At 41.7% G+C, this 27,708-nt stretch overlaps 2 protein-coding genes across 8 annotated transcripts in view; one reads left to right on the forward strand and one right to left on the reverse strand.

The window, feature by feature from the left end:
- The window catches only part of nup205 (nucleoporin 205), a 76,478-nt gene extending 71,325 nt beyond the window's left edge, over positions 1-5,153 (reverse strand). The window contains exon 1 of the mRNA XM_055650363.1: positions 4,502-5,153. Coding sequence (XP_055506338.1) covers positions 4,502-4,532 — 31 coding nt within the window. The 5' untranslated portion in view covers positions 4,533-5,153. The remainder of the gene's footprint in view (positions 1-4,501) is intronic.
- A 2,540-nt stretch (positions 5,154-7,693) lies between these two features.
- Positions 7,694-27,708, forward strand: part of cnot4b (CCR4-NOT transcription complex, subunit 4b) — a 120,864-nt gene continuing 100,849 nt past the window's right edge. For 4 of the 7 annotated variants that reach the window (XM_055650364.1, XM_055650369.1, XM_055650366.1 and 1 more), the window contains exon 1: positions 7,695-7,899. The gene's annotated coding sequence lies outside the window, so the exon portion shown is untranslated. Of the gene's footprint in view, positions 7,900-27,708 lie in introns of all 7 variants that reach the window. The other 3 variants (XM_055650370.1, XM_055650371.1, XM_055650365.1) reach the window with 2 other exon arrangements.

Consider the following 27,708-nt stretch of genomic DNA (forward strand, 5'->3'; position numbering starts at 1 on the left):
AGATGAGTTACTACATAGGAATTGCAAGAAAACAAATCTGTTGCTCTTCCTGTTGTCTCCAAATTGTGAGTACATTTATTCAAGGCACATATATTTAGATAGTGAGTAGCTGGTGTTTTTAAATCACACAGTCATAGGTCTATCGAATTTATTCTGGGGAGAAATGTATTAATTTATGACATTGCAGGTGCTGGTGAAATTCAATTGCATTGTTTTAACATGATTTATTTAATTAAAAGTTGCATTAATGTCATCGACCTCCTTACCACTGTCATTTCTCATAACCTTTTCAGCCACCCGCCACAATCCCTCCTTTTTACAGACACCGCCCCTATTTTTTTTTACTTTCATCCTCAAATGCATTCTATCTCACCTGAGTCTTCCTCTACATAGCGCAGCAACAAATCCTTTAGCATAACTTGTTTATGCCAACCAAGTTCTGTAACTGAGCTAGTCTACACCTGGTCCTTATCCCTCAAAACGTTTCCTTGTCATGTACCTGTCCAAATGTTGTACCCATCTCTAACATCTTTCCTGGCAGCTCATCCCATATACCCACCACCCCGAGTGAAATAGTCGTCCCTTTAGTTTCCTTCTAAATCTTACTCCTCTCACCTTAAACTAGCCCTCTAGTTTTGGACTCTCATACATCAGGGAAAGATCTGTAGAAATTCACCTTATATATGACCATCATGCATCTATTAATTTCTACAAGGTCAGTCCTCAGCCTCAAATGTCATTCTTCCTATATTAAGGTAATCAGAACTGTAGGCAGCACTCCAAATGTGGCTTTGCTAACATCTGAAACATGATGATCCAATTCCTGTACTCGTACCCCGATTGATGAAGGCAAACGCCTTCGTCATCTCCCTGTATGGCAACTTTCACAACTATATATCTGCATCCTCAGTCAATTTTATAATACAATATAATACAATAATACTTTATTAGCCAAGTATGTTATGCAGCTTACGAGGAATTTTGTTTGCCAAGTCAGTCATACAAATAAAAAGCAACGGGACACACAAAATACATTTTAACATAAACATCCACCACAGTGACTCCTCCACATTCCTCGCTGTGATGGAAGGCAGAAAAAAGTTCAATATTTTCCTTTCTTTGTTCTCCCGCGGTCGGGGGCCTCAAGCCTTCCGTAGACGGGGCGATCTTGACTCCCATAGCCGGTGGCATTTGGGCCTCCTCGTTGGGGCGATCAGCTCCTACATTGGGGGGGATGTCATCTCCCCGCGCCGGGCGATGTGACCCCAGGTCGGGGCTAGTCAAACCTTCTGCATCGTTGGAGCTCCCAACATCAACGGCCTCTCCCGAAACTACAAGCTCTCAATGGTAAAGTCCGCAGGCCGCGGTTGGAGTGATCGGCAAGGGATCGGCTCCGATGTTAATCCACGCCCCACGGTGGGGCTCAAAGTCAGTCCGAAAAGGCCTCCAGCTCCACGATGTTAGGCCGCAGAGCAACCAGAGATGCGATCCGAAAACAATTGCATCTCCGGCAAGGTAAGAGAGTGAAAAAATGTTTCCCCCGGTCCCCCCCCCCCCCCCCCCCCCACATAAAACAAACCAGAGAACATGTACACAAATATTTTAAACACACTAAAAATAACAACAAAAGACAAAAAAAAAAAACAGACTGTTGGAGGGGCTGCCATGGGCCCCGTCATTCACTGTGGAAGTTATGCCATCATTCATCCAACCAAAATGCAGTACCTCACATTTATCTGAATTAAACTCCATTTGTCTTTTCTGTTTTATTTAACTTTCTTCACTGCCACTATACCACCAATTTTAGTGTCATCTGCAAACGTACAAACCACGTCACCTGCACTCAAATTCAAATGATAAACATAAAAAAAAAAACATTGGGCCCAGCACTGAACTCTGTAGCATACCACATTACAGGACTCCATTCCTCCACCTGCAAGCCAATTTTACATGAATTTGGATCCCATGTGATCTAACCTACCAGAATCAGACTATAATGTTGTACCTTGTCAAAAGCCTAGTTAAAGTCCTAATGGTCCACCACACTGCCCTTATCAATCTTTTTGAACACCACTTCAGAAAACTAAAATTTCCCATGTGCAAAACCATGCTGACCAGCCAATGCCTGCTGAATCTCCTGGTTGCTAACCATTTTAACTCCCCGTCCTTTTGTGACCTTTCTGTCCTGGTCCTCCTTTATTGCCAGAGTGAAGCCACACACAAAGTGGAGGAACACCATCTCATATTTTGGCTCAGGTAGCTTACAACCTAACCAAAATGAATATTGAACGATCAAATTTTAGGTAACTAACCTTCAAACAACACCGCTTTTTTATTTATATTCCTTCCCAGTGCCCTACTGACTTGCACCATTTTCTTATGTTCCACCTCCACCATATTCCTTCCTCTGGCTTCACAATTAACGCCTCATCTATTCTTAGCTCACATTTATTCTCCTTTCATCCCTTTGTCCAATGATATGCCTAACAAGCCCCTCCTCTCACCTCTACCCACGTATCATTTACCTAATTTTCCAGTTTACTCCAATTCCCACCCCATATCACCACAATCAGCCTGAAGATGGATCCCAACCGAAACGCCACTATCCATGTTCTAACTATCCGCATTCTGCTCCCGAGCAACATTCCCTCCTACACACCTCACATCAATTTCTCCCCATCTCTTTTCACCACAATTATTTTAACCTCTCATTTTCTTCCCTCCTCCTCTGCCTCTCCTACTACCACCAACCTCGCCCCCTCCCTTACATCCCCACATTAACAACTTCTTTGTCTATTCATACCCGTATCTCTCGACAGCACCCCCACCTGGAACTGCGGCAACAGACCTCCTCTTATCTTATTTCCCCATCACCATAGGGGTCCCTATCTTCGCTCAACATTTCTTTCTCTCAACAAATTCCTCTCCAACCCTGTGGCACAACACAGCTACTGGCACTCCTCAACTCGTGATGTGGTCCCACCTCTACTGTAACCTACCTCCTCCATCTTTCCCCTGCCATCCTTCTGGTTTACCCATCCTTGTCCCCCCAGAACCCTCAAACACCCTTCCATTGCTTTTCCACCTCCCCTACAATTGTTCCTCATATCCATGTCTACGTAGCTTCCCGCTCTCCTATCATCATTCGTTATTTCCAACCATCCATGCATCCCCATCCTATTGCCCACACCCACCTTAGTCCCCCCCCATTCTTGCACAATTCTCCTCATCCTATTCTAACTACCTCACACTTCCACCCATTTCCCCCGGCACCTCATGCAATGCCCTTCCTAACCCTTCTCTCCCACCTTCATCCGATCTTGTGCCTCCACCTTCCCCACATCATATCCCTCATCCCATCATCATAGAAACAAAGAAATTAGGTGCAATAGTAGGCCATTCGGCCCTTCGAGCCTGCACCGCCATTCAATATGATCATGGCTGATCATCCAACTCAGTATCCCGTACCTGCCTTCTCTCCATACCCCCTGATCCCCTTAGCCACAAGGGCCACATCTAACTCCCTCTTAAATATAGCCAATGAAATGATTCAATTTATTGTCATTGTCAGTGTACAGTACAGAACTGGCCTCAACTACCCTCTGTGGCAGAGAGTTCCAGAGATTCACCACTCTCTGCGTGAAAAAAGTTCTTCTCATCTCGGTTTTAAAGGATTTCCCCCTTATCCTTAAGCTGTGACCTCTTGTCCTGGACTTCCCCAACATCGGGAACAATCTTCCTGCATCTAGCCTGTCCAACCCCTTAAGAATTTTGTAAGTTTCTATAAGATCCCCTCTCAATCTTCTAAATTCTAGAGAGTATAAACCAAGTCTACCCAGTCTTTCTTCATAAGACAGTCATGACATCCCAGGAATCAGTCTGGTGAACCGTCTCTGCACTCCCTCTATGACAATAATGTCCTTCCTCAGATTTGGGGCCATTATGAGCACTCTTCTCCCCGAAGCATTATCTTTGCGACTACATTTCAGCTCCCTACCACATCATTTTCTCACTCCCCCCCCCCCCCCCCCCCGTCCACCCCGTCACTGCCCCGTGTCCCCTTCTTCTCCAATGTCACCCCACATTCGCCTCCCGGTCAACACCCCCATCCCGCTCCCTTCTCCGTCACACTGTCTCCCCTCCCTGTCACACTTTCTCTCTTCCTTGACATGCTTTCTCCCCTCGTCAAGTTGTCACGCGTTCTCTCTTCCATGTCACGCTTTCTTCCCCGTCACATTTTCTCTCCTCCCCCATCACACTTTCTCTCTTCACTCTCCTCCTTCCCCCGACCTGCACTCTCCATCCCATCCCCGCTGTGCAACTGAAGATTCCCTGGTGTCGGTGAGCCGGAGCTTGTGGTCGCGGGAATTCACGTGGACGGGGTTGACTGTCTGACAACTGCAGCCATTTAAAATGACGGTGAATATGGTATATTCTGGAGTGCAGACAGGCTTGACCAGTGCCTATGTCTCTGTTAATTGAACCGCCCGCCATCACTGACCTGAATTTACCGCCATGGTCGAGGCAGCCATCTTGGAACCGAACCGGAATAGAAAACACCCGGCGCGGCGCAGCCACTGCGTCCACCGGCCCCTGTACGGTGCGACCAGGCAACACCCGGACCCCGACGCTGACCCCTCTCTCCGTGACTACCAGGGTTTAACCGACCAGCCGTTGACCGAACGAATTGGGTGGGTTAAAACCAGCCAACAAACGCGTGACCCCCGATCTGAACTCCAGCGTGCTTGGCGCCCGGAATCGGATGTTACTCAGACCATCCACAAACACTACATTCTCCAGCATGCCTTGTGTGTGTGTGTGGTTCACACCAAAGATCATAGAGCGGAGCCCTATGATCTTTGGTTCACACCTTCTCTCCAATGTCCCTCATTCTATGAAGCAGCAACTTTACAAATGTTACACTCTTCGGGTTTAAAACAATATGTGTTGAATATCAAAGAACATTTGAATAAGAGTTAGTATTTACGAAGATCAAGTACATAAGAAATAAATACGAGCTAGCTATTTGAATCGAAGAAGGGTAATCCAGATGGCATCTCGACCCTGATCAGCCGCATGGCTAATTTTCCCATCCTTGCCTGGCCAAAATTCTGTCCACTGCAACTTCAAATGTGTGCATGGCTGTATATTCACAGCACAATCAGTGAATAATTGAAATATTGTGTCTCAGATTCAGATTCAGATTCAATTTTAATTGTCATTGTCAGTGTACAGTACAGAGACAACGAAATGCATTTCTGATCCCATTCTTATGCCAAGCCTATACCTGCAGTTCCAAATCTCCCAAACAAAGCAGCATTTCATTTACCACCCTGATATGTTTCAATGTGATTGCCCCAAAGTCATCTAAATCCAATGACTGCAGGACAATCTTACCCACACATTACATCACACTTTTCCCAGGAATTGAACTGGTGAATCTCCTCTGTACCACTCAGGTTTAAAAGCCAAATCTGCACAAACTACTCCAAATGTGGCCCCAATGCACGCAGCATAATTTACTTACTCTACTTTACAGGATTGTGATCGACTTCAGGAAGCGAAGCAGTACAGTCAGCTGTACATACATTGATTCTTCAAATTCTTAAGAATGAAATAACACCAGCTAATTGTCCAGGACCAGCCCCATCAAAGCAATGGCCAAGAAAGCACACCAACACATCTACTTCCATAAAAGTATTAGGAGGTACGGTATGTCCCCAACAACCCTCACTAATTTCTATAGATGTGTGTAGAAAGCATTTTATCAGGATGCATCACAACATGGTTTGGGAACAGCTTCATTTAAGACTGCAAGAAATTGCAGAGTTGTGGACAACCCAAACCAAATCAATCTCCCTTCCATTGACACCATCTACACCTCATGCTGCCTCAGCAAGGCCACTGGCATAATCAAGGAACAGTCTCACCCCAGTCACTCCCTCTTCTCACCTCTCCCATCAGGCAAGAGGTACAGAAGTTTAAAAAAGCAACTTCCAGTTTCTTCCCAGCTGTTATCCGGCAACTGAACCATCCTCTCACCAACAAGAGAGCGGTCCTGACCTCCCATCGACCTCATATGAGTCTTTGAACTATCTTTAATTAGACTTTACTGGACTTTATCATGCACTAAACATTATACCTTTTATCCTATATCTGTACATTGATTGTAATCTTTTGTAGTCTTTTCACTGACTGGATAGCATGCAACAAAAAGCTGTGACAATAGTAATAATAATAAACTAAATTAATAATCTGTGCTTTTTTTAACCTCTGCTGCCTTTTTGTGCTTTGTGCGATTGGGTGGAAAGTTCCAGGATTTAGACCTGTAGTACGTGTATGGCTTGCACTCAGGTATTGTATAAATTGATTTACTAGATAGCATGCAAAGAAAAGATTTTCATAATAAAGAAACACTGATACCAAGTGACAAGTGCAAGGGTGGCATCCCTGAGTAACTGTTGCCCTTTTCTTCTTTTGGTAATACAAATCGTGCATTTGCAATGAACTGTGTCCAAATCTTGGTAAGTGAGTGCATTTTGTGGATAGGACGTACACACTATAGCCACTGTCCACCATTACTGCAACGGATGAATATTTGTTGACAGTGTGCCAATCAAGTGAGCAATTTTCCATTATTTTGGTGAGATGTGAGAGAATGCCTTCCGGAATGGCTTGGCTAAATAAACAGCTAATTCTGGAACACATGTCTCCAGTCCTACTGCTGGGATATTGTTTGGCTTCACAGCCATTGCTCTCCGCAGTGCTCTCATCCATTTCTTTATATCATGTTAATTTTCTTTATATCACATGGAAACTCAATGGATGAATTAGCTTTGTGATGGTGAGAATTTTGGATGGACACCAAAATGGTTCATCCACTTGACACATCTGGCTGAGATGGTTGCAAATACTCATTCTTTTCTTCCACTCTCACATGCTGTACCCAACCATCCGAGCATGGATCCAGTTAACTGTTTAATCATCCACCACCCATCACAACTTGATGCGGCCGAACTGAAGAGCTTTTATCTGATCCATTGGTTCTGTGATTGCCTCTTGCAAGTTGCTTAAGCTGTTGGGGATGCATGTTCTGTTTTTCACCTTCACTTGGTTGGCACTCCATCTTCATCTTTCGCTGCTGCTTTTCTATCCCGTTCTGCACATACAACTGGGATTGTTCCTCTGATTTCATTTCAATAGTTCGTGAAAGAAATGACAGGCAGAAGATTACAGATTGCAGATTTAAAAAAAATCCAGAATCCAGGATATTTTCGAATTCCCTTATGAACCTCTGCCATCTGATAGCATCTCTTCATGCCTCCTGCAGGTCCAGAGGATTTATCTGCTTTTTATTATTGAATACCATTATTGTTTCCACTTCTACACTTTAACTAATGTGGACTGCTGAAATCCATCACTTTCATCTTATTCTCGGGTTCCCAGAGTAATGTCAAACAAAGATCATGATCTTTGATGTCAAATGTCAAATCTCTCTCTCTCAAAGGGGGCTGTCCCCAAAAGGCGTATGGGAAGTGTATGCGACACACCGGAACAGACTTGAAGTGAAGGTCGAAGGACTACAACTCCCGGCAGGCAGTGCACGGTGGCCGGAGGCCGAAGGAGAAGGGTAACGGTTGCAGGTGCTGTAGTGGGCGCATGCGTGGCCGCGTTTGTGCGCAGACTCAGTGAAGGATTCCTGGGGGGGGGGGGGAGAAAAATGGTGGTTAGCGTGTAAATTGGAACAGCGCTGTAAAGAGAGAGAGGGGGAAACGGAGATATAATTATATATAATATCCCCTGCAATAGAAGAGTGGAGAGAACTGGCCTTGAAGATACTTTCCGTCAGCATCAGGACAAGGACACGGAAGGAAGAAACCATTTAAGCGGTTGGAAACGGTGAGTCGGGGAGACTGTGAGAGGAGCAGGGTGAGAGAGTTGCTTGGAGTCTGGCACCCGGTTATTTCTACCCGGAGGCTTCAGCGGCGCCGCCAGGCCGCGCCAGCACTTGGCACTACCGGTGATCAGAAAGACAACCGGCGTCCAACCAGCCTGAGAGAGGGCTGGCACCGGGAAAGGCCCGTCCGTTCCCCATTTTAATGGAGAGAGACAGTTGCAATTGTTCTGATGTGATTGTTGAGTAGGTGAGAGAGGAGGGATTACTATTCCCCCTCTACTCCTGAATACGGTTGGGGAATGATTACTCTTCTCTTCATCAAGCAATTGTGTGCGTGTTTTTAACGTAGAATATTGTGTGATGCAACGTAATTTATTTTAAGGAAACATGCAAGTTAATTCATCCGCTTTGAAGGTGGGCCGCGTCTTTATGCAATACCGGGAAGTTCTAAGTTGTGTTCTATTTTAATACATAAACACGTTACTGTGAAAATAGCTCTACGTATTCTTAGATTGAGCAGTATTTTTGACAGCTGAGTTTCATAGATCTTGTATTGGGAGAGTTTGCAGGAAATAAGTGGGAAGGAAGAAGCTTAAGGCACCTCGATAGTTAAGGAATTTGTCTATTAAGCAGTAATCTGGTACTTTCCACTGCGATGCCCCATGGTCCATACTTGAATTAATTATTAGTATTTAACATTTTTATTTATGCCTAAATTTTGTTGTTTAAAATCAATTGGTAACTTACAAACTTATTCAGATTAAAACTATTCAGATTAAATGTTTCAATAAAAATGTAATTGTGAGGGGAAGAAAAGGATTATTGAAAATAGGTAATGGAGTATGCTGGTAATAAAGACACTTACTATATTGATTACATTTAAATATGAGGAAAATGTATCTTGGCCTTACATTTAACATCATTTTTGGGTGATAGTTTGGATTAGTATACCAGGAAATGCCTGGTTATGGATTAGTGAAAAGCATTAATTTTCAGGAAAATGTTTTAGTGTAGGCTGCTGCAAAACCACATTTTTGTTTTAACACTTTATTTGATGTAATTCAGTAGCAGTTAAAAGAATTGCAGCTAAGGTGATAAACCATTTTGTGATGCTGTTTGTACTTTGTCATCTCTGCAGTTAATTAATATAAAAGCAAAGATAGCCGATTGATTTTGTGGGACACAGCATTTAACAAGGAGTCTGACGAACGGTCCTGACTTAAAATGTATTCTGTCCATTTCCCTCCACAGATACCATCTCACCTGCTAAGTTTTTCTTGCCCTTTATTTTTATCACAATCTGCACTTTTCTTGTGTCTCTGTTTAATTAGGATGGTGAACGTACACATGTAATATTGGAAGGATCAGAAATTATTCTCCTGAATGTATGATGCAAATTATTTTAAGTGTGTGCTTGTTATTTTGTTTATGAAAAGGGATATGTCCAGTGAAGAAACTTTCTTGATATTTGTTCCACACGGCCTTTGTTCTTTACTGTCATAGTGTTTCATGGAAATTGACAATCGTTCATATGAGTCTTGATGGTGAGCACATAGTGACGTATTGATATCTCGATCTAGGTTTGCTTGTGCCAATTTTGGCACTGAATAATCTCATGGGTCAGTCCAAGTATTCTCTCTGGAGTTGTTGCTTAATATGATTGTTGCTTATGGGGTGAACTTGCTGAACCTATGGATTAAAAAAACTCCTTTATAAATGCATTAGTTCAATTGTTACTGATGAGTACATAAAAAGTAAACTACATGAAATAAAAGCACTGTACTCGACAAAAAAAAAAGTACTGAATAGGTTAGACAGCATCAGTGCAGAGAGAAACAAGTTGCATTTCAGAAAAATAACCCTTGAGCATCAAATATAAACTACAAAGCTTGCCACGGTGATGGAATCCTGATGTTATTTTGTTCTGCATTTCTTGTTTGACACATTTTATTACTGATGCATTCTATTGATGATGCATCAGTAATAATGCATCTGTGCAGATTGATCAAATTAGCATAGGAAATCATTGTTAACTTTAACTTTTTTTATTTTTTTAATTGCCCTTTGGATAAATGATCAACTGCACTTGTGTATGATCACAACGTGCAAACATGAAGACCCTTAAGTCCCAGTAATTATTGCTAAGTTCTCTTTTTTTTTTACTCGGATGAAATTAACAACCCTTCATACGGATCTGGGGATGGAGGGAAGTATGTGGGTGGGTAGCATCTCATAGTTCCCAAGTCACTGACATGCTGGCAAAATTGCATTTAAGAGTTATCATTCAGGGAAACATTGATCTTGGACAATATACTTCTGTGGCTACATATCTTGCTGGCATGTTAAAGCTTCCTGTGCAAAGTAAGTTTGTACATTGCTATCCAAGTACAGCTTTGCTTTCAGTAGGTAGCCCAAAGCTGAATTGGTGACGGAAAACAGTCGCAAATAGCTAGTGTTGAAAATCTGTTTTGTTCAGCATGCCTTTTGGTGAGTACCATTTAAAACAAAATTGTAACCAATATGTTCTGGAAACTCTTACATTTATTTAACATGATTAAATTTGCAACTTCATAGAGTGCCCTCCATAATGATTGGGACAAAGACCCATCATTTATTTATTTGCTTCTGTACTGCACAATTTGAGATTTGTAATAGAAAAAGTAACATGTGGTTAAAGTGCACATTGTCATATTTTAATACAGGGCATTTATAAACATTTTGGTTTCACCATGTAGAAATTACAGCAGTGTTTATACATAGTCGCCCCCATTTCAGGGCACCATAATGTTTGGGACACAGGAATATCATGTAAATGAAAGTCGTGTTTAATATTTGGTTACATATCCTTTGCATATATTGACTGCTTGAAATCTGCGATTCATGGACATCACTAGTTGCTGGGCGTCTTCTCTGGTAATTCTCTGCCAGGCCTGTATTGCAGCCATCTTTAGCTTATGCTTGTTTTGGGGGCTAGTCCCCTTCAGTTTTCTCTTCAGCATATAAAAGGCATGTTCAATAGGGTTCAGATCGCGTGATTGACTTGGCCACCCAAGAATTGACCATTTTTTAGCTTTGAAAAACTCCTTCGTTGCTTTAGCAGTATGTTTGGGATCATTGTCTTGGTGTAGAATGAACTGCCGGCCAGTGAGTTTTGTGGCATTTGTTTGAACTTGAGCAGGTAGGATTTGTCTATACACTTCAGAATTCATTATGCTACTACTATCAGCAGTTGTATCATCAATGAAGATAAGTGAGCCAGTACCTTCAGCCACCATGCATGCCCAGGCCATAACACCCCAACCAACTTTTTCCACAGATGAGGTGGTATGCTTTGGATCTTGGGCAGTTCTTTCTCTACTCTGTACTTTGCTCTTGCCATCACTCTGATATAAGTTAATATTTGTCTCATCAATCCACAAGACCTTTTTCCAGAACTGTGGTTGCTCTTTTAAGTACTTCTTGGCAAACTGTAACCTGGCCATCCTATTTTTCCAGCTAAGCAGTGGTTTGCATCTTGCAGTGCAGCTTCTGTATTTCTGTTCATGAAGTCTTCTGCGGACAGTGGTCATTGACAAATCCGCACCTGACTCCCGAAGAGTGTTTCTGATCTGTCGGACTGGTGTTTGTTTTTTTTTTCTTTATTATAGAAAGAATTCTTCTGTCATCAGCTGTGGCGGTCTTCCTTGGCCTGCCCGTGCCTTTGTGATTAGTAAGCACACCAGTCCTCTCTTTCTTCTTCCTGATGTGCCAAACAGTTGATTTTGGTATGTCTAATGTTTGGCTGATGACTAACAATTTTTATTCTTGTTTCTCTCTCATAATGGCTTCTTTGACTTTTGGCACAACTTTGGTCCTCATGTTCATAAACAGCAATAAAAGTTTCCAAAGGTGATGGAAAGACTAGGTGCTGAGAGCCCTCTTATACCTGCATGAAGGTGGCAAATAAACACACCTGAGCAATTACAAACACCCGTGAAGCCATGTGTCCCAAGCATTATGGTGCCCTGAAATGGGGGGACAATATATATAAACACAGCTGTAATTTCTACATGGTGAAACCAAAATGTATAAAAATGGCCTTTAATAAAATCTGACAGTGCACTCATTGAACTTCATGCCCCCAGCTCCTTTTGATTGGAACTGGGGGCATGGAAAAAACCCTTTTCAGTTAAAGTGGTGGCATTCTGCAACTCTACCTAAAATCATGATACTTGTTTGTAACTTTGGGTCTTGACCTGTAAAGCTACAGAACTGGATAGAAACAATATAGATAGATGGAGAGATGCAGTATGGAAATAAGGCCTTTTGGCCTACCAGGTCCAGGCTGGCCATCAACCTGCCAATTTATATTATTCCAACTTTATTCTCTCCAGATGGTTATCAATTTCCCCCGATCCAACCACACTCTCACAGACAATGGACATTTTACAGCAGCCAATTAACTTACCAACCCCCACCCTTTTGGGGATGTGGGGGGAAATCGGAGCACCTGGAGGAAGCGCACGCGGTAACAAGGAGAATGTGCAAACTCAATGCACATCACCGAAGATCAGGATCGAACCTGGGTCATTGGACCTTTTGATTCAGCGGCCCTAAGGTGCCGGCCCTAATGTGTTGAATGGTTGTCTCCCACATCACACATTTTCCATTTTTTGTATTTACCTGAAATATTGGGTGGGGGTGGGGGGGGTAAATTCGACACCACTATTCAATAAAGAAGAGCAAAATATATTAGGAAACCATAGACCACTATGGTTAGCCACTACAATAATTTGCAATATTGTTAGAATTGCGAAAGCAGAAACAGGATGGTTAGAAAGTCTTCATATGATTAGGTGCAGTTACATCTTATGGAAGAGAAAATATATTTAACTCGTTTATCAGCACTTTTGCGCAGGATCAGTAAAAGGGAACGTGTGGATGTAATTTGGTAACTGCTCATTGTTGTGTTAGCATAGATAGATAATTGGTTCCCTGTAACCCGTTGAGGTTACAGCTATTAGGATGTCCCTATGATCACTGCTGAGATATTCACTGTCCATCTATAGATGACTTGGATGATATGGTCCAATATATCATAATCTATTTGTTGATGGCACAAAATAGGTTGGAAAGTAAATCGAGGAAATAATACAGAATCCATAAGGTGATGGAAAAATGTTGAGTGAAGGCTCTGAGGATATATGCCATCCATTTTGCTGAGTTGAATGTAAAAATAGAAAATAGTTCATTGTAAAATTAGAAGATTAAAACAAAGAAATAATAATACAAGTCATTGAAACTAGTCAGTGATTGGGGGGGGGGGGGGATGTTAAATGGGTTGGTCTATATTATGTGGCATTTAGAAGAATGAATTCTCAGAAATGAGAACTCGTCTCATTGAAAGATAAAGGCTTCGGAGTCGAGGATTTTCCTGAGATCAGAATTAGAACGCTGAGGAGTAATTTCTTAGGGTTATTAATCCTAGAGTTAATTTGCTAGTCCAGAGATTACCATTACTTGACAGTTGCTTTTATTATCTTTTCCTTGGGTTGACCATGAACTGGTACAATATTTGCTGTTAACAAGGAGAATACAAATGTACAATGACACTTAGCATGTTATGTAGAGATGCTCCAACTCGTACTCCATTTAGTCTTGTGATTTGCTGCCTCGCAGGTATTTACTTGATGTAATAATAAAGCACAAATATACTCACTCAAACGTGCCTAGCGAGGGCTATGACTGAGTGATAGATTTGGGGACTGGAGTGACTGAGGTCTGTGGAATCAATCTGATGAGCCGTGATCTTAATGAACAGGCATGTTCAACGGCACAGTTATGTTTTCTCTTCTTTCGTTGCGTTCTTTTACCCTCCTGACCTACATGGGGCTATATGCAACCTCCAAAGATCATACTTTGTATTTGTGTGCCAGAGTAAGTTCCATAAAAGGAACTGACATATCATGGTAATTATGTAGATGAGGTGATGAAAGATGGTGACTCTTAATAATGCTGTGGTGTGATCAAGCATAATTATGTATTGACTGAGTTTCTTTGAAACCAGTGTCCCTCCTTTAATGTTTATAAAAAATAAATTTAAAAAAAAGCTTGTGGAAGACCATAAATGTCGCTTAAGTTGTTATTGTTGAGCTTTGTCTTGTAGTAGGATGGGTGTTTTTTGTGTGAAAACCCTTAAATTTGAACAATGTATTACATCAATAAAATACAATTGATTGGAATGTAGAAAAATTGATGTAGAGAAAGATAACACTTTGAGTGAGTAGCTTGTGAAATTCTGAACTGAGTAACTTGTGGGTGCATAGAGGCACATTTACAGCAATTGACTTGGACAAAGCTATGAAGGTTAGTGGAGTCAGCCAAAGTAATAAAAGTGTTTGTAGTAGAAATGAAACACAGTAGCACAACGATAGGGTTGATTTCTTACAGCTCCAGAGACCTGGGTTTTTATCCAGTCTGTGTGGAGTTTGTATGTTCTCCCTGTGACCGCATCGGTTTTTATCAAGTGCTCTGGTTTCCTCCCACATCCCAAAAATGTACAGCTTTGTAGCTTAATTGTCTTCTATAAATTGTCCCGTGCGTAGGATAGAACTGGTGCATGGGTGATCATTGGTCAGCATGGAATCGGTGGGTTGAAGGGCCTGCTTCCACGCTAAACTAAAATAAGGGAGGGGGTAAATCATTATTTTTGTTTGGAATGCAGAAACTATGGATTCTGAGTATATGCAATGCATTATCACATGGATATTAAAAATTAGTCTGCATTTAAATAATAATGATAAAGGGAACATTGAAGGGTGTAGGGAACATCTTGGACGAGCACAGACAATTTCATTGGAATTTGCATTACTATCAGAATATTGGGCAACATGCCTGCCATTCTGAAATTTGTGATTTTTGTCTGCAACGCACCCGATAAATTGGAATGGCATGCAGATTGTTCCCGATGTTAGGGTAGTCCAGGACAAGGGGTCACAGTTTAAGGATAAGGGGGAAATCCTTTAAAACCGAGATGAGAAGAACTTTTTTCACACAGAGTGGTGAATCTCTGGAACTCTCTGCCACAGAGGGTAGTTGAGGCCAGTTCATTGGCTATATTTAAGAGGGAGTTAGATGTGGCCCTTGTGGCTAAGGGGATCAGGGGGTATGGAGAGAAGGCAGGTACGGGATACTGAGTTGGATGATCAGCCATGATCATATTGAATGGCGGTGCAGGCTCGAAGGACCGAATGGCCTACTCCTGCACCTAATTTCTATGTTTCTATTGCTTCCAGAATGAGGTATTTAATAGAAATGCTGGGAAGGTGGAGTTTGGATGTTGGTGAACATAATGTAGCATTTTTGTGGTTAAGTTATTAAAATGGTAATTTTCTATATTGGTGCATGTGATTTTATTATTCAATGATAAGATGAGAATTGCTATTACTACCGTTCAGATACCTGATATGTTCAGGATAGCCTGGTGTTGCCATGAACTGGTACAACATTCGTTTACACAGAGCAGTAGTTCAAATGCAGAAATGGAAATGTATTCTGCCACTTGGCACCTTTTTATAAAGATGCTCCAACTTGTGATGTATTTAGTCTTGGGATTTGTTTCCTCTCCGCCTTTGTTTCTGCCAAACGATGCAATAATAAAGTACAACAACAATCACTCAAACTGGCCTACAGAGGTCATAGTGCTGGATTGACTAAATGCGAGGTATATTTTGCTATACCTCCTGGGACTTCCAACTGGAAAGATTAGACAGATCATAACGTAACCCATTAGTTATAGTATGATTTCAAGACTCAATTATGGTCCTTATTTCATTCACAAGCTTATCCACTATAGAAGTTGTAACTTGGCATTTGAATTTTTTTTTAATGTTTGTGGTTTTATTCTTAAATCTATGCAATTTTTCACTGACTTTCGTGGATCTCGAATAACACCAGGAGGGATGAAATCGCATACAAATCATCACACGTACTCATTTGTTTTTATAAATTTGTTGATCAGATAACATGGAGTTCAGTGGTAGGATACTCAGGTGGAACAGAAACATTGGCCTAGATGTGCTTGATAATATGTAATCTTCCAAATTTGTTCTGGCTTTCATTGACAGGCAGCACTTGTCAGTATTAATAGTTCCAACTACTGATATTGCCCAATCCAGTTATTGAAGAGCCAAAAAAAATCCCAATGTGTGTTTTTCAGAGATAAATTATTAAAAAAAAATTGCCTTTATATCCTTTTATCAGGAGGCTGTAGTGCTGAGTATGAAAAATGTACATCAATTACTTGTCTGGCTGGTATCACAGGAGTAGCACGTCAATTGTTTTTTAATGTTAGATGTGTATGCAGAATCTTGTTTATGTTTTGATGTACACTGCAAAAGTAAGTTTGGATGGAAACATAGTTTTCATATTTTGTTATATACTGGACAGAATATAAAGTAGGAAATTAAAGAAACAGCCACTGAAATTGATGAAATGATGGGGAATTGATCTTCAGATTGGGGAAGTCAAATTAGCAAATTTTGAAGATTAATATGTCATGCATATGTCCATTGCTATATCACTACATCGAGCAATACAAGAACAGACAACATGGGATGTAAAATGTAATGAGACGAACAATGTTCACTTTAATATAGAGTAAAGATCCACTGGGGAAGTGAGGGAAAACAAGGTCAAGCATTCTTCAAGGGAATATATAATTTATAATCGCTACCAAATATTTATTCCATTAAATAAAAACATTGGAGAAGGGATGCAGCCATGGTAAGCAGGAAGAACTAAATACTGGGTTAAAAGTTCACTGTTATTCCAAAAAATAGTAGCTGGGAATGGGATGGATTTAAAATGAGTCGAGAATGATCAAGAAATTTGATGCAGCCAGAATAATAATACATTATCAAGATTTTTTTTTTTTTTAAAGGTTTTGTGGTAAAATAAATATTAAAAGGTAATGGGTACATTTATGTTAATTTAGGTGCTTTAGAGGTGGATAAATTAAATAGAGAATGACATGGTAAATAATTAAATACAATTGAAAGGTGTGGAACCAAGGATTGAATGGGGTTGACGGACAGAATTTGAGCAATGATAAAATACGCAGAATTTTCTGTAAAGCAGAGCTTTGATAATTGTAAAGTAGCAAATGTAACCTCTATTTAGGAAATGCTGAAATATAACCCAACATGATAAGGGGCTCGACCCGAGGTGTCGCTTGTTCCTTTTCTCCGGAGATGCTGCTTGGCCTGCTGAGTAGCTCCAACATTTTGTGTCTACATTTGGTAACTGAATGCCGTCGGCTCTGGGAGCTGATGAATGCTGAAGGGAATTTTCTCAGATCCTCTCCTGCGATAGGTTGTGGGTGAAGTGCAGATGGGGTAGATAGAATATTACAGTGAGATGTTCTAAATGTAGCGGAAAATTCCTGGCACTTACAAATACATGTATAGACATAGCTTTTGTGTTACTTTTCCATCACTCATATTTTATTTTGCTAACACCTACAGAAAAAGACTCGCTTTGTTTTGTATTATGGTGGCACAACGGTAGAGTTGCTGCCTTGCAGCGTCAGAGACCCGGGTTCGATCCTCACTATGGGTGTTGCCTTTACGGAGTTTGCATTCTCCCTGTGATCGTGTGGGTTATCTCTGGCTGCTCCAGTTTCCTCCCACATTCCAAAGACTAATCTGTACAAGTTTGTAGATTAATTGGCTTCGGTAAAGATTGTGAATTGTCCCTATTGTGTAGCAATGTTACAAAATTTTAAGATTAAAAAAATCAAGTCTAATTTATCCCAACAGATAAGACATAAAAATAAGTTTAATTTGACACCTAATTCACTTTCATATCTTCAGTATTAAAAAAGTTATGGCCATTTTCATACTCGGAAATTAGCATCTTGTTCCCTTTTGCTTTCCCATTGACTTAATGCAAAAGCTGTGATCAAGGACAGTCAAAAGCCCATAACGTTCTTAAAAATTAAGAGCTGAATGAAATTTTCAGTTATTATAGATTGAAGCATTCTGAAACAAATATAAAACATCTTACTTTGACCTGTAATTAAAGCTTATAATTAGTTAATGACCTAATTGTAGCTAATTACAAAATTGACCATTGTGACGGAAATAGTAAAGACTGCCTTGAAAATTCAAAAATGTGATATTCTTAAGATCGGAACTTTAATATTATTGTGTAATATGTGGTGTCCATAACAGATAGGTAAATAAATTACAATTTCTAGCAATAGAGAAGATCAGTTGCTAGCTGGTACATTGGCATATCATAATCAGTGACTTATGCCAGTTTGCTAGCATGGTGACATCTGGTGGGAAGGGTGCAACTGTGTCAGCAGGGAGGATAGAGATTTGGAGCAGGTTCCAAGCACAGCAGTGGAAATTTCCATATAATGTGACCTCTTTTAGCATTAACTTTGCTCATTCCTTGTAATAAGTCCTGAGCTATACTCCATTTACCAGTGTATAGTTAATGGGTGGAAAGCTAATGAAAGGATCATATTCAGGATGACATAACTGGTAGAGTTCATGAGACTTGACTATTTGCTGTCAATGAAAAACTAAGAAGAGGAGATGGAGTGCAATCTAAATTATCTTTACAAAATTGAATGGTAAAGTTTGACTATGGAAAGAAAGCAGAGAAAATGCAAAGGAAATGGACTAACCTGTTAAGTTGATGACATGTCGCAAGATTGCAAAGCCAGAGCATAATTATAAAAAGTAGAAATATATATTTGAAGGGAACAGGTATTGTATAGAATTCTCAAAAGTTAACATTCTGGTATGCAAGTGATTGGATATGTACAATGTTATCCTTTGTCATAAGGGGCTTGGTACAAACGTGTCTTTTTTTAAAAGCCATGAGACGGAGTTCCGAAACCCTTATGAATAGGGTAGATTTAGAAGGGGTGCAGCAGCTCAAGATTGGTATGAATGAGGTGAACTTGATGGAAGAAGGTGTAGGAACTGTGTCAACTATTAAATTAGTGCCGCCTTGTGGCATGGGTGTGTGGGTGGCTATTCGGGAATAAATCCACCCAAGAGTGTAAACGTGTCATAAACAGCTTGATAATTTTACATCGATCAGTTAAAAAAACAAACTTGAAGCAGACTGTAAACTACTGAAGTATAAAGTGGGTGATTCAGCTTGGCCTATTTGGGGTCCCCACCTTTTAGGAATCTGCCTTTGGCCAATCAAATGGTCTCTATGGAGAGCGGATAAGGGAGAGCCAGTGGATGTGGTATATCTGGACTTTGAAAAAGCCTTTGACAAGATCCCATACAAGATTAGTGTGCAAAATTAGAGCACATGGTATTGGGGGTAGGGTATTGACATAGATAGAGAACTGAAGATACACAAATGCTGGAGAAACTCAGCGGGTGCAGCAGCATCTATGGAGCGAAGGAAATAGGCACTGCAGAAGAAGGGGTCCGGCCCGAAATGTTGCCTATTTCCTTCACTCCATGGATGCTGCTGCACCCGCTGAGTTTCTCCAGCATTTTTGTGTACCTTCGATTTTCCAGCATCTGCAGTTCTTTCTTAAACAATAGATAGAGAACTGGTTGGCAGACAGGAAGCAAAGAGTAAAATTAGCCTGTTCTTTTCAGAATAACAGGCAGTGGCTAGTGGGGTGCCACAAGGCTTGGTGCTTGGATCCCAGTTATTTACAATATAAACTATTTAGACAAGGAAATTCAATGTGACATCTCCAGGTTTGTGGATGATACAAAGCTAGGTGGCAGTGGTGAGGGTGCCATGAGGCTGCAGGGTGTTTTGGATAGGTTGGGTGAGTGGGCAGATGCAGTATAATGTGGATACATGTGAGGTTATCCACTTTGGTGATAAGAACAGAAAGGCAGATTATTATCTGAATGGTGTCAGATTAGGAAAAGGGAAGGTGCAACGAGACCTGGATGTGCTTGAACATCAATCACTGAAAGTAAGCATGAAGGTACAACAGGCAGTGAAGAATGCTAATGGCATGTTGGCCTTCATTGCATGAGGGTTTGAGTTTAGGAGCAAGGAGGTCCTTGTGCAGTTTTTACAGGACCCTGGTGAGACCGCACCTGGAGTATTGTGTGCAATTTTTGTTCCCTAATTTGAGGAAGGACATTCTTGCTATTGAGGGAGTGCAGCCTAGGTTCACCAGGTTCATTCCTGGGATGGCGGGACTGACATATGATGAAATAATGGGTCGACTGGGCTTGTATTCACTGAAATTTAGGAAGAGAGGTAATCTTATAGAAACATATAAAATTCATGAAGGATTAGGCAGGCTAGATGCAGGAAAAAATGTCCCATATGTTGGGGGGTCCAGAACCAGGGTCACAGTTTAAGAATAAGGGGTAGGCTGTTTGAGTGAGCTAAATTTTCTTCACCCAGAGAGTTGTGAATCTCTGTAATTCATTGCCACAGAATGCAGTGGAAGGCAATACACTGGATGTTTTCAAGAGTTAGATTTAGCTGTTGGGGCTAAGGGAATCAAGGGATATGGAAAAAGCAGGAACGGTGGATTTTAGTTGATCAGCCATGATCAAATTGGAAGGCGGTGCTGGCTCGAAGGACTGAATTACCCTTTCCTGCACCTATTTTTCTATGTAATAAGGACAGCTGTGTATCATTAGATGCCAAAAAAGGCAGGGGTCTGGGTCAGAGCTTGGATGTGGTGTTAAATGTCTGTACTCCAGAACTGGTCTCACTTATTTCCAAACTTCTCCAGTACAGTTATAGCACTGGCATCGGCTGAACATCGTGGGAGTTTGTGCAGGCATGTGTCATTCACAACAGATCTTCTGAATAATTGCTAACACTTGCTTCTCCAGATCTGCTGTCTGCAGATGAGTAATGGAAGGTATTGTTCAATGTACTATCCCCTGCCATTGAATGCTAAGATTGGAGCAAGCAGGTCTTGTGACAAAAATTGGTCAAGCATGAGAAAGGAGTTGAATTCTGTGGTTGATCTCCATGTGACTGCCCCTGATGTTAAGACAGCATTTTGCTGACTGTGGCCTTGGAGTCAATATTACAGTATTCTGTAATATTGAAGCAAATTTGCATCAGTGGACACCCGTATGTGTTCTGTGTTAAAGACAATTATAGGTTGGACATTGATATCTTGCCCCTCTGTTCCTCTCTACACTGAGGAACACCATGGATGTTGTCACATGACTTCCTTGGTGCAGTGTCTGAAGCCCAACCACTTTCCGCAACCAGTACACAATGTTCATTACTGGTAGAAGTGTTGAAAATGCAACAGTGTCTGTTTAAATCCTCGCCACCATTTGGAGTACCATAAGACAATGACCATTTTGAATAGGGGTGAACCATCTTCCTCCTAATTATTAATGGAATTATTAAAATTGCAGAAGCTCCACAATTAATGTTGAGATTACCCTTGACCAGAGAACAATAAAACCAAGCACAGGTAACATTTTTTACGAACAACTCGCAATCTGGGTGTTCCACAATGAATCACCTCCTGTTTTCCTAAAGCCTTTCCACAATCTACAAGGCAGAAGTTGGAATGACCGCATACTGTCTGGATAAGTAGCTCCAACAATATGAAAAGCTGAATACTTACTGGATAAAGCAGTGCACTTAATTGGCATACTATCCATTATAAACATTCAATAAATATTCAGTCACTTGATTGGTAGAACAGAGTGCTACAATGTATATTAACAATATGCACTGCAATAATGCAATGGGACTGTTTCAATTACAGTTTCAAAAATCCTTGATTTTTAAAAAAATAGGACATCGGAATCAGTTTCCTGCACGTCCGAAGTTTCTCTTTGGGCCTAATGTCACCCTAACCTGATGATAACACCTTACTTGCATTCTTGTTATTGGGTTAAATATTCTGGAACCTAACATCTTTGGTAGTTTGCAAGAAGCCTGTCTACGAGGTCTTAAGAAAGAGCTTTAAATGTTGGTTTTTATCTGTGACCCAGCAGCTTGGGTTGTGAAACAAATTGTAGAGAATTATTGTACTGAAGAAAATGTGCATGATTTTGGACTCCTCGTGGAATGAAATAATATACTATTTTCTCTGAGGGAGCATAGTGAAGATTCACTAGATTTGGTTCCAGGACCAAGACGTTTGTTCTTGGAAATACGTGAATAAAATGGATCAACGTCCCCTGAAGTTGCAAAGAATGAGCGTTGATTTTACCGAAGAATTTAGAATTGTGGTATTGATAGATTTGTGGATGCTATTACCTATGGGAGTGGAGATGAGAAGTGGGTATTGGATCAAGTACTTAACCATTTGATCTGAGATGGCAAACCTTCAAATAGCAAGTTTTCTTTCTTCTGGCATTGTTTTTGCCTGGGTCTGTGGCTAATCAGTAATGTACTTTACAAATTGTTGCTGAGGTGCAAAATGTATTTCTGCCCATGTCCGTACGATGGGTTCTCTAAGAGTGTGGCACAAGAGCAGTAGTACAGCCGTTGCTGCTACTGTCTGCAGCTCGAGGGATCTGAATTTTGATCCTAACCGTTAGTGTGGTTCGCATGTTCTCACTGTAACCTTGTGAATTTCTGCTTGGTGCATTGGTTTGCTTTCCATTGCCAAATATGTGCTGGTAAGTTATTGGGTTGTGTAGCTTGCATCTAGGTGTGGGTAATTGACATAGGAATCAAGGGGAAACTATTTGTTATGAAGGAGAGAAAATTGTGGTGGAAACAATCAATGACTGGAACTGATGGATGTCTGCTGAGTGCTGACATCAATGAAATGGACCAAATGGCCTGTAATATCATTAAGGTAATTCAGCCTTGAACAATAATGTTGGGTTTTTTTGCTGTAGATTGCATTTAATTCAAACACTTTTTAATTAAATTCTAAACATTTCTATGATTTTTTGCATGTTGGTCAAATAACAAACAAATTGCTGGCATAAACAATTATCATTGGGTTGCAATAAGCAATCTTGTCGTGATTGATAAAAGGTAGGTGTTGCTTCACGGTATCAAATTCTGCTATTCTGACTGAACTGCAGTTGAAGTTGTGATGCTCGATGCACAAATATTCTTGAGCCTCTATGCTGGTACCCGATGTAATAACAATTGTGTAAATATTTTGATTAGCAAGATGTAGTATCTCAATTCCATCAGTGAATCAAAATAATGATAATAATTGACCAAATTATTACTGAAGGTCTCAACCCGAAACGTCACATATTCCTTCGTTCCATAGATGCTGCCTCATCCGCTGAGTTTCTCCAGCATTTTTGTCTATCTTCAATTTTTCCAGCATCATAAACATAAATAATTGACCAAATGTGTCATGTCAGTTTCAAGGATCTTCCCATCTAATAAGTTGTAGGTTCACACTTTTCAGTTTGTTACAATTGATTGATTGTTCATATTGAGGGGGGTGGAAGGAAGAGGTGTAGTACAAGGCCTTTAACTTGTTCTTGCAGTTTGGGACGTCCATTTCAGCATATTACTTTTTTAGTCGCACTTAGTGTTAAATACATAAAATAAAAGCCAAACAGTGTACACTGTGACATTAGTCCTGCATTAGATTTTTCTTGATGTATTGAGTGTTGATGTAAGAACTGTTCATGCAAAGTGATTGAGGTCTGAGAATGAAAGATTTTGTGACTTAAGGTCATTTGGAAATTTCCACTAGCTGCAAGTAAGATAATGATTTAAAATCTAGTGAACAAGCTATCCACTTCATGCACCTGTAATGGGCCTGTCCCACTTACACGATTTTTCAGGCGACTACCGGCGACTCTCTCACACACACGCACGCGCGCGCACACACAACCACCCCCCCCCACCAGCCCGTTATACAGGCGGGGGACAGGGCAAGCAGGGGAGCGCTGTCTGAGTGAAATTTACACGGTGCAATGCCAAGGTGATACAGACACACCGCGATGAACAGGAAGGTTGGCACTGTAATTAAGATGGCTATAGGACAGTGTACGGTAAGTCCTTTAAGGGGGGGGGGGGGGGGGGGGGAGGAGGAGTGGAAACAACTTTTAAGAACCCAGAGATACACGGCTGTGAAGCTCTGCGGACATTTAACATTACCGGTCTGAAACCTACTGCTTTATTTATTTATTTTTTTCAATGAGCCATTGAACTTCATCCAAAATCAGTACCCCATTCCTGCTTCCTCACCCCCACCCCCCCCTCTCCCTTGATTATTTTAGCCCCAATAACTATAGCCGTAAGAACTATATCTCTCTTGAAAACATCCTGTGAATTGGCCTCCACGGCCTTCTGTGGCAGAGAATTCCACAGATTCAGAACTCTGGGTGATAAAGTTTTTCCTCATCTCAGTCCTAAATGGCCTACCTCTTATTCTTAAACTGTGACCTCTGGTTCTGGACTCCCCCAACATCGGGAACATTTTTCCTGCATCTAGCCTGTCCAATCCCTTAAGAATTTTATATGTTTCTATAAGATCTCCTCTCATCCTTCTCGGCTGCGCTTAGCGTATAGTGTTGTCACGCCGTAGGAAGGACTTGATTATGGTTGAGAAGATACGAAAAAGATTCATAAAGATGTTGCCTGGATTAGAAGACTATTACTAGGCAATGATGACAAATCAGAACTAGGGAACTGAGAATGATGTGATATAATATTGAGAGGCATACAGTGTCTGTTTTCTCATGGTAAGGGTGTCTAAAATTAGATGGCATCGGTTTAAGAAGTAAATGAAGGGAAACTGGTGGTTAATTTTTTTCATACAAGGAATTAGTTGGTATCTGCCAAATAAGGTGGTGGAGGAAAGAACAGCAAAAACATTTAAGAGAGATCTGGGCAGGTAACTGGAATTAATTAATGCAAGTGGGATGAGTATAAGTTGACATGATGTTTGGCATAGGTGAGCTGGAGGATCTGTTTCTTTGCTATGAATGTTTGTGGCACATAATCGGAGCTAGAAGCACTGAAATGCCTGTGACAATATCTTTGAAGTTGTCACTGAATTGTAAGCAAGTACAGCAGCGAATTGCATACATTCAGTTATAACAAACAGAACAGTAACTACTGGAATGTTGTCTAAAATGACTATTTGTCAATGCATCATGTAGTCCAAAAATTGTAAAGAAATGTTTTCTCACATCTGGTAAGGTGAATTGAGTCGAATTCTGCACGCTCGATCTCTCAGATTATAAAATAGCTATCAGATTTAAATGTCACCCGAGTTCGTAAGCAGAATCTTGCTGTTTTTTTGTTTAAAAGCAACTGAGAATACTGCATCTGTCAATTTCTTCCATTTCTGAATTCTGCATGAAATACTGTAATAGATGCTAGTCGTATTGAGATATCTGGTTTTGCACAATGGAATTGCCTCTGATTTGATGTCGGTTTAAATTTAGCATATGGTTAGAGATCTCTCAGATTTCAATTCTCTGCTCGTAGAATCAGGAAGAAAAGTAATATATTTTAATCGTAGTTTCAGTTAAATTTTTTTATAGTTTTTTATTTTTAACCTTCATTTACACCAATTTTAAGTTTGTATGTCTAATTGACAATTATTAAAACCTCCCCTTTGAAGGATTCCAAAGATCTCCCACCTTTCAAAGCCCTCAAAGCCTATAAGGTCCATCAAAGTTTATCCTCATCCAAAGTCATGGTTCTCAGTGGCAGCAAAATCAGCCATCCATAAGTTAAAAGCCTGGGTCTGTCAAGACCCAAACAGTTATCACAGTTAGTGCTTCAATAAAAACCATCTCATCGTTTGTTCTACTTTGATTCCGGAAGTGGTGGCGCTGCCATGCAGCTGCGGCTCGTCTGCAGTCCGTCTGTCTTTTCCTTTTTTTTTTTGCTTTCTTTTGTCTTGTTGGACGTATGTTTTAGTTTCCTTTTAGTTGTGTATGTGTGGGGGGCGGGGAAACTTGTTTTAGTCTCTTCCTTCAGGGGGATGTGACCTTTTCTTTGTCGTATCCCTGTCTCCGTCTGCGCTGAAGCCTAATCTTGGAGCTGGCGGCCTCCAACTGGGACCAACCTCGAGACTCTGGAGGCAGAGCCAGGACTCACCATCACGAGCTGGCAGGCTGTGGTGGCGCTGCGGTGGTGGCCCGACTTCGGAGCATCGGAGGCCGGCCGCGGGCCCAGTGGACGACAACATCAGGAGCTCGCAGGTCCCCGCTTGGTGACCGATTCTCCGGAGCTCCCGCAGCAACAGCGTCGTCTGCTGGACTGGAGGATAGCGGCTTCGTCCGTTCCGGGCCGCGGAATTTGAACAGTCCCGTTTGCGGAGCTCTGTTTCGGCCACGGGACTTGTCATCACCCGGCGGGGGTCCCAACATCGAAAGCCTGGATCGCCTCAACGCTGAGGTAGAATGAGGAAGGAAGAGATAAGGACTTTAAGACTTTTACAGGTGCACAACCTTTTATCCGGTGTTCCGGAAACCGAAAAACTCCGAAAACCGGCCATTTTTTCCAGATGTCGTCTGCGCACCAAAGCTCGCGTTTGGCGCCAAACTTGACCCGAAACGACCCACGGTCAACCCAGGTCTGTACTACTGTAGCGGCTGCCTCCTCCCCGGAGACCGGGAGACGCTTAAACATCTGTAAATCATTGCTTAAATGTTAGTCAGTTAGTTTGGAGGGCTTTTATGTGAAGGGGGGTGAAGGGGTAAACTTTAATTCTTAGTCCCCTACCTGGTCAATGCCTTACCGGGTCGCCATGCAGTAAGCTCCGCAGCGCTGTGGCCGGTGGGGCAGCGGGCGGCGCCGGTTGTAGCTCCGACCCCGGCAACTCTACCCCTGGCTGCGAGGCGCTCCAAATCCAGCGCGGCCCGCGGCCGGACGCCCCAGCTCCGCGAATGTCGGGAGCCGGCGGCGTCGCAGCGCTGGGATACCAGCGGGGAGCGGGCAATGCCTTACCGGGTCGCCGTGCGGCAAGCTCCGGAGCGCTGTGGCCGCCGACCCAACGTTCGCGGAGCGTCGCTGGATTTGGAGCCGCGCAGCCAGGGGTAGAGTTGCCGGGGTCGGAGCTCCAACCGGCGCCGCCCGCGGCCGGACGAAGCCCCCAGCTCCGCGAGGTTGGGAGTCGCCGACCAGGTAGGGGACTAAGAATTAAAGTTTCCCCCTTCATCCCTACTCCACCACCACCACCACATAAAATCCCTCCAAACTAACTGACTAACATTTATGCAATGATTCTCCCGGTCTCCAGGGAGGAGGCAGCTGCTCCAGACTTTTCAAGCCGCCCGCGCTACCTACCTAATCTACGCTAAAAATCTTCCATTCGGAAATCCGAAAATGTCCGAAATCCGACAAGTGTCTGGTCCCAAGGCTTTCGGATAAAAGGTTGTGCACCTGTACTTTCATCACAGTGAGGAGGTGCCTGGTAGACTCACTGCGGTGGATGTTAAACTGTGTTCATTGTGTGTTCTGTTATTATTTTCTGTCATGACTGCAAGGTACACAATTTTGTTCAAACTAAAAGTTTGAATGACAATAAAGGAAACGTTATACTTTGATATTCAGTATGCAAGTAAACATGTTGCTCATATATGTAACAGTGCTGACTATGAAAATCTATTTGTGCATAGCAGAAACATTAATGCTAATGCAATTTCCTGAGCTGCAGCATTTTAAGGTTAACAAAAATAATCCAGATTCCGCTTGTCAACCACCACTCCCTGTCCATTTCAACATGGCAGATCTTGCCCAAAGTTCATGGAAATAATGCAAATACAGAGCCCTCATTGTTGCTCTTTTTTAATACCTCAAACAGATCTGTCGTTGGACTTACACAACCTTTCTTTAAGAAATCCATGGTTAACAAATGCAACCATCTTTAAAATTCAAACTTGTTCTATTTGATT

Source organism: Leucoraja erinacea, chromosome 19 (assembly GCF_028641065.1).
Source record: "Leucoraja erinacea ecotype New England chromosome 19, Leri_hhj_1, whole genome shotgun sequence".
In the NCBI taxonomy this organism is placed as follows: domain Eukaryota; kingdom Metazoa; phylum Chordata; class Chondrichthyes; order Rajiformes; family Rajidae; genus Leucoraja; species Leucoraja erinaceus.